The 7,547-nt window shown below is 34.6% G+C and overlaps 1 protein-coding gene across 1 annotated transcript; it reads right to left on the minus strand.

Annotated features, from left to right (window-relative positions):
* Positions 1-644: 644 nt before the first annotated feature.
* On the minus strand, positions 645-1,653 carry LOC145327925 (uncharacterized). The gene is made up of 2 exons (XM_080171454.1): positions 1,211-1,653; positions 645-948 (listed from the first exon to the last, which is right to left on the minus strand). The coding sequence occupies exons 1-2, from the start codon at positions 1,445-1,447 to the stop codon at positions 868-870; spliced, it is 318 nt and encodes a 105-aa protein (XP_080027580.1). The 5' UTR covers positions 1,448-1,653; the 3' UTR covers positions 645-867.
* Between the last annotated feature and the right edge of the window lie 5,894 nt (positions 1,654-7,547).

Here is a 7,547-nt window from a genome sequence, read left to right on the forward strand (position 1 = left end):
ATTGCCGCTTATAACTTGACTTGAAATGTTTTTATTATGCAAAGGAATATACTCTCCTTCATTTCTTGGCCACACTAGTTGCTGCTGACTTTTTGGCCTCTGCTCTCGTGACCGCTGACTGCGCTTGTCGTTTCCCCTTGGCCGCTGCTGGTACCGATACTGCGTTGACCTCGGTCCTGGTCTCCTCGCCTGTGGGCGGGCGTGCAACGGCTTCGGGGTAAGCCTCATCATCCTCCTCATCGGAACCAGGGTCTTCTGTCCTCTGTTTAGCTGAAGCCCTGTAAATATCTTCTACATTAATATTAAGTTTTTTAATGTAGGAATCACGGTTAGCAGCGTCATAAATGTCAAAGATAAGCGCCTTTGCTGACAATAGACTGTTAACATGGGGAAGAGGCTTAACTAACCCCTCTAAGGTCGATGAAAAGGGGTTAGTTACTTTGACCCAGCCAGTTTTCAAACCCTTGGGCTTGAAGCTGACCCCGACAGACGTGGTCTTGCACTTCGAGGCCAGCCCGGTCATATGCAAGAAGGACATACATTGCCTGTTGGTTTGTGCCAGATCATGTGCTACCCGCAGCCTTTTCTTCGGGTCGTACTTAACGGCACTCGAGGCCGTCCAGAGGTTTTTGTTGGCGGCCTTGGCAATCAGAGATTCTACGTGTGGACGTTTATTCAACATAAAGTCATAAAGAAAACGCCGCGAGTGAAACCGAAAAATAAACAGAGCTATTTCTGATTTTCTTGCTGCTAGCGGGTGTCCACGCTCAATGATACTATGAAAATCAGTAGGATACGGTTTATCACCTGTAGATACCACTTTGTCCAGCACAGGCCTGATGAGCTGGTTGTACACTCCCTCCACGTCTAGCTGCTTGGACTCCCACGGGGCCTGAAAATTGTAGACTCTGCAGCTCCACATCCTATCTCTTTGTTCGCGCTGGACTCCTGCAATAAGATGATGATAATTTAGGAACTCATCACACCGGTTTTTTTCGGCCGAGAGATCTTTTAGCAATTTAATTTCAGTCTCAGCTGCTGTCAGCCTCAAATTTTGGGCTTCATCAGTCTTTAGATCAGGGTCTGTCAGTTTTTGCTTTATTTCATTAATCTGTGTTTCATACGTATCCCTTATCCCCTCAATGCGCGAGCTAAGGCTATCTATGCGGTCGTTAATCTGCCTAGTCTGTTTTTCTACCGTTATGCTAACCTGCTTGCTGATCAACTTTTCCATGTGCCTCCATGCGGAGGGGTTGAGGTCTACACCTCTGCTGCTATCGCTGGCTACCGGGTCGACTTCAGTTTCACTATCTTTATGATTATCGATAGAGTTAACGGCAGAATTAGCAGAATTAACAGAATTAACAGAAAATTTGTCGACGGATTTAGATGTTTCCGTGTCAATGGTTTGGCTAAGAGTGGACTTGCCACCCCTACCGCCTGTCATGGCTCAAGCGCTAAAGAGAGGAGGTAGAAAAGGGATAACCTGTACCAATAGGAGTAGCTGTAGAAAAAATTCCGACCAATCAGGTGCCTCCAATAATGTCTCCTTTCCGTTAGCCAATCACGTATTACTACGTGAATACTATCAGCCAATCACAGCGCTGTACATCAATACGTGTCTGCGGCTTATGTGTGTGTGTGTGTTTGAGCAATGTATACCTCCCCTACTAGTGGAAGTAAGGGGGAGGGGGTAGTTAGGAATTGTACTCAAAAGTGGAAGGGTACAATAAACTTCAACTCTACATTCACATCACATTTATAAACCCATAAAAGACAGAAGTACCAACCAAAATGGTATAGGGTCACCCTTCTTAAAGAGTCTAAGGATTAAATAGTAAGCCAATCAATAAAAAATCTATAATTTACTATTTTCAATTATCAAATTCGAGTAAAAGTTTATAAGTTTCTTTCTACCATAAAAATTAATTACACTTTACAAGAAAATCAAGCTAAATAATTTTAAAATGTCACAACATGAAACTTGTTTAGAAAACCAAAGGACATCTTGTATCCTATCCTGGACTTTTTTTTGCTTATCTGGTACTTAACAGAGCAGGAGTTAAACAAGAAAAGTATTTTTTTTATAGTACTGGAGCTACTCTATTAGTGTTTGTATCCATTCTTCTGTCTGTCTTTTGCGACACAAAAATAAATAGAATATTTATCTTGGTGTAAAAAAAACGTTTAGCTGTATAATTGGTCAAAAATGCTTACAAAACAGACATTTTTGACCTAAGATAATGAAACAAATTCTTTACTAGCCCAAGTGATCAGTTTTGAAATATCTTTCCATTTCATTGAAAATTAATAAAACTTTTTTAAAATGCAAATTTGGCTGTCAGGTTTTAAATAAATGGATACTATTTTTCCATCTTTGTCGGGATAAGGGACAGTTGGAATGTGTCCTGTTATGAATATGATGTATGCATACTTTAAGATCATTAGAATAAATTATCTTTTTTTTATCATTTTTGTAGTTTGATTTTAAAAAAAAATACCTGAAAAAATTTATGTAAATTTCTAAATCGATTATTAAAATGTTTTACAGAAAATTATTGAAAAACAGCCTTAGCAGATATTCTCTCAAAATGTGCTACAATATATTTTCCTTCAGGTTAGAAATATTTTTTAAACCTATATCTATCAAATAAAGAATATCTTACCCTTAAACAAAAATTATAAAGTTATCATATAGTTATAGAGAAGATTGTTGTAATGCCATAAGATCATCATCATAATTGTAAATATATTAAATATGACCTTTTAGTATTAAAACAGTTTATTTCTAATAATTGATACTTTATGATTTTAAAAATTACATGTCTGTCACGGTTTTCACAAATTATTAGATACTAAATTTCTTTATTAGTTTTTGTGCAATTAGACTTCTAAAATTTAGCCTTTTGGCGTTATCCCCTTTTTAAAATTTTTAAATTAATTATATGCAACGCCTCCCCCCCCCCCCCCCAAACCTACGGCTCTGACCAAGAATGATAATTCGGTTAGGTTAGGTTAAAGGCTAAAAGGGCGAGCGCTGCGGCTAGGCATTCTAGGGGGCCAATTAGTGCAGCTAGGTAGAGAAGTGGATGAGCGTCAGGGCCAGAGATATAATTTTGTTGGGGGAGGGGGGTTAGGTACTCAAATATTCAAAATTAAAAAAAAAATCCTAAAAGGATAATACCAGCCTTTCTAATTAATTAAATTTGTAAAGGATTGAATAACCTTAATTAATATGCTTTAAAAAGTCTTTCACAATTTAGGTTACATATCCTATTTCAAAGATGAACTTTTTCTAGGCATTCTATGAGTTATATGTTCGTCATATGTGGAGGAAGGTAAATGCAATCACATTCACTTTATCTAAACCAGTTGGATTGCCAGGGGGGCGTATTTCAAAATACAACCATATATCTGAGAATATATTGACATAATCTGAAAAACTAAATTTATCCCGTAACAAAAATGGAATAATGGGCCTTTTCTTTCAATCAGAGTATGCTCTAAAAATTTTCAAACAAAATTTAATTGAAACTTGAGCTTGCCCAAACGTTCTGTTAATATTTAAAATTGACAGTTTATATATAGTAAAAGTTGTTGCAAATATAGGAATTAGGTGATACAAAAGAACAGAGCTGGATCTTTAAATCGTTTTGATGGTGCGCTGGAGGTGCGCTGATGGTGCGCCACAGCTACTGCTATTTTACATGGATCTTTAAAAAGATTTTCGGCGCGGTGTTGCTAGATCGCTGGCGACACTCAATAACATATCCATATGTGCCGGTACAATTTTATAACTTAAGCCAGGTCAGTAAGGTGTTTTATATAAAACAATATATAATTTATTTTAAAAATAACTATAAAAATGTTTTCACAATAGTTTTGCATGAATAAAATTTAACAAATAAACTAATTTAAAAAAATATTAATTTTTTAAATATGATTCACCCCAATTTAGCGCGGCAATGCCACTAATTGAGTACCATTGGCGCACTGGTACCGCCCACTGGCCGCGCTAAATCGCCAATGCTAATTCAATTTAAAGGTGGGTATTAATAATCTGATGGTGCGCTGAAATAAATCACCCCGGTTCAGCGCACCTCTGAACGATTTAAAGATCCAGCTCAGGTAAAAAGTTAATTAATTACATTTTGTTGATTTCTTAATTTCTTTGCTAATGCTTTAAAGGACGCCTGCAAGAAATAACACGCTTTAACTGCTGAAAGACTGCCACAAGAAGACCCAATACCCCAAATTATAAGCCTTCAGCTTCAATAACAAAAAAGTTCTAGGCATTTCAAAATAGCATTTTATGTACAATGGAATTTTTGAAAGATTTCCAATGCTCATAAAAGAAAAAACAATATTAAATTACGTCGCCTAGACACAAAATTATAACCTTATCTTTGTCAGAAACTTAGATTGCCTGTAACTGATTACATTTTTACAATAAAAACACCACATTTCATTGTCAAAATCTATGAAAAAAATTCGATTTAGATTGCATTTTAAAACGAAAATCATAGCGGAAACAAAGGGGTAAACTAATACAAGCTTGGCTGTGATTGGTTGTTAAGCTGATTCAGCCTTCTGATTGGCTACAGTACATTCGGTACAACGCAAGTAAAACTTAATTTTTTTTAATGATTTTGACTATACAAATGGGTATTTTTATTGTAAAAATATAATTAGTTACTGGAAACCTAAATTTATGACAAAAATAAGCTTATAATTTTGTTTCTAGGCCACGTAGTTTAATTTCAAAGTTTTCAACATGAGCATTGCAATTCTTTCAAAATTTTTATGTACATAAAATGTCATTTTAAAATGCCTAGAACTTTTTTGTTATAGAAGCTGAGGGCTTCAAATTTGGGGTATTTGGTCTACTTGTGGCAGTCTTTCAGCAGTTAAAGCGTGGTATTTCTTGCAGGCTTCCTTTAAGGAACAGCTTAATTTTATATATTGAATATGATTTACTCAACTGATTTTAAATTAGATAGACGACTGATTTTATATTAGCATCTACATTAAATATGAGATAACCTTAGATGATTGTAGATAGTATTTTAATAAAAAATAACAAATGTAAATGTTTAGAATTGTGATTGAAGTGTTTATTCAATATTTCATTGAAAACATGGATATTGCGATTAAGTATGGTTTTAATGGATTCTACTATTGGCATTTCTTTCTAGTAAGTATCTTCCTGGGTTTAATTTTTTCTACCTCATTTGCTGTGAGTAAAAAATATATAGCTTTAAACTTTAAACTTTTTAAAATTTTTAAATATCTCCATCCTTGACGGCACAGGAGGACAACAAACCTGGAAGTGTCATCTATTTAAAAGGCAAAACTATTTTAAGCATTTTATGTGGCCTAAATACTAAAATAATAAACAAGGGAAATGCATAAATTGGCCCGACAATGGGAAAGTGGCAAATAATTTAAAATAAACATTAAAATTTGTTTAGAGTGTTTTGTATACTGGTAGACTTGTTGATGCTTGGATCAGATCAATAACAAAATATACCCAATTATATTCAGAGGTAAAATTATCAAATATAAATTTATGCCTTTTTAGCCTTGCCAACAGAACCATGTATTAGGTAAACAACTTAATAAATTACAATTTTTTGTGCAAAATTAAGTTTACCCTCTTTTATATTTTAGGACAATAAGAGGCCAAATTCTGACTTTCTGCAAGTTCTATTGTCATTTGCCTCGGCATATCCCAATCCCAAGCTTGTTGTGGCCAGACAAAGTCAATTTGAGAAAAATAATTAGATTGATATGCTTCAGAATAAACTAAAAACAAATATAATATCATATTCAAATGTTTTATTCATAATCAATGTTTTTATGACTTTTTGAAAAAAAAAATCATCTAGTGTTAGGTTCTTCCACTAATTCAAAAAATCAATGCTTTTTCATCATTTCTATTGTTTTGGGGTACCCAAAATATAAGTACCCAAAAAGTTTGTCAGTGTTTTTGAGTGTTTGTTACGGCAATCGATACAATAATATATACTAAATACAGGAGTATATATCCATTATTTAAATCAGCAAATAAGAATTCATATGATTTATTAGGATTCATAGAACAGCACAAATTACATCTAAACAAGGATGACAACATCCATAAAAGCAAAGCTCTGAAACAATATGACAGATGAACATTAACTATTGTTGAGTGTCAGAACTGGATATACAAAATATGAAAATATAAGGTTTGACAAAATAGACGTAAGTTTGTTGCAAAACTTATTAAATGCAGAATTCTGTTTAAGAACATACTGACATTTTAATACTTGATTATAGATATGCTTCGCTCATAATATTGTACCTTATTGTTATGTGAATCAGTAATCAAAAAATCAGATCAATCGGATGATTTTATCACATAAAAAAATCAACATGTTTAAAATGGACGTACGGACATTCTGGTAACGATTATAGAGTTACTACGCTTTCTAAATCGTACCTCACTACTACAGGAATCACCATGCAAAATTTGAAATCGATAGGACAATTCTAACATGCCTAAATTTACGAATAAAAGCTAACTATCTCGGACAGACCGACCATAATTATAGAAAAGCTTTGCTTTTAAAAAGAATAGACAAAAATGTCACTTTTTCCTTTATTAAATTCTTTTGCATTTTCAGATACAAAAAAATTATACAAAACAAATAAAAATAAAAAATGCACTTTTAGTTTTAATAAATGTTTTTAGCACAAAAAAATATATGCTAAGGGAGGGTTAAAAAAGTATTCTTGACTTACCTGATAGTGAAATAACACAAGAACCTATCGCACTACTGCAATCTATCTTGCACACACTGATTTTTCATTCTTCCAAAAGAACAAAGTAAGTCTTTATCCTCATGGTAAAAACAAAACAATGAAGCCAAGCCAAACATTTGCCACACACAAGCACATCTCTAACACGCTCACACACACCTCACTGTGTTATTCTATCCAGCTTAACCCTTACAGCTCGGGCCCCAATTCCCACGTTAATAGATCGGGGGGGGGGGGGGGCAACAAGAGCCCCCCCCTCTATCTCGGCTCCTGTTACAGATAAAGACGTAAATTTTTTTTTCTGGTGGTTCATGTGTATTTTTAGAGAAAATTACATTTTCTAGTCATAGCGGCCAGGCCGCTTTTTAGCGGCCAGCCGCTAAATTTTAAAACAGCTGTAGAGCGGCCAATTTTGCAGCTAGGATGACCAAATTTTAGGACGAACTTTTATTTTTCATAACAAAAAAATTACTTTTTCTGATCATCGCCAAAAAACGGAAAATAACGGAAACCGCCATTTTCGGCGGTTACGGCGGTAAAACGGCGGTTGGCGGCGCCAATTAATATTTTTATCTGTTTGATGTTGCTCAAGGATTTACCAAAAAAATTATAGGACTTTAGCTGTAATAGAAGCCACGATATTCATGATATATGTCTGTAGTAAAAGCCGGACAAAAATCGGTCATAAAGTCGGTCAGGGATCGGTCAAACGGTCATAACATAACTTTTCTCAGAAGGTCATTGAT

The sequence above is a fragment of the Acartia tonsa genome, chromosome 9 (genome assembly GCF_053477335.1).
Source record: "Acartia tonsa isolate MP-2025a chromosome 9, ASM5347733v1, whole genome shotgun sequence".
In the NCBI taxonomy this organism is placed as follows: Eukaryota; Metazoa; Arthropoda; class Copepoda; order Calanoida; family Acartiidae; genus Acartia; species Acartia tonsa.

Excerpts from the sequence above, each read along its gene's own strand:
- LOC145327925 (XM_080171454.1), bottom strand. The coding sequence starts at position 1,447 with ATGACAGGCGGTAGGGGTGGCAAGTCCACTCTTAGCCAAACCATTGAC. Across the intron at positions 949-1,210 it reads AAAAGTTGATCAGCAAGCAG|GAGTCCAGCGCGAACAAAGA; the intron begins GTTAGCATAACG and ends ATCTTATTGCAG.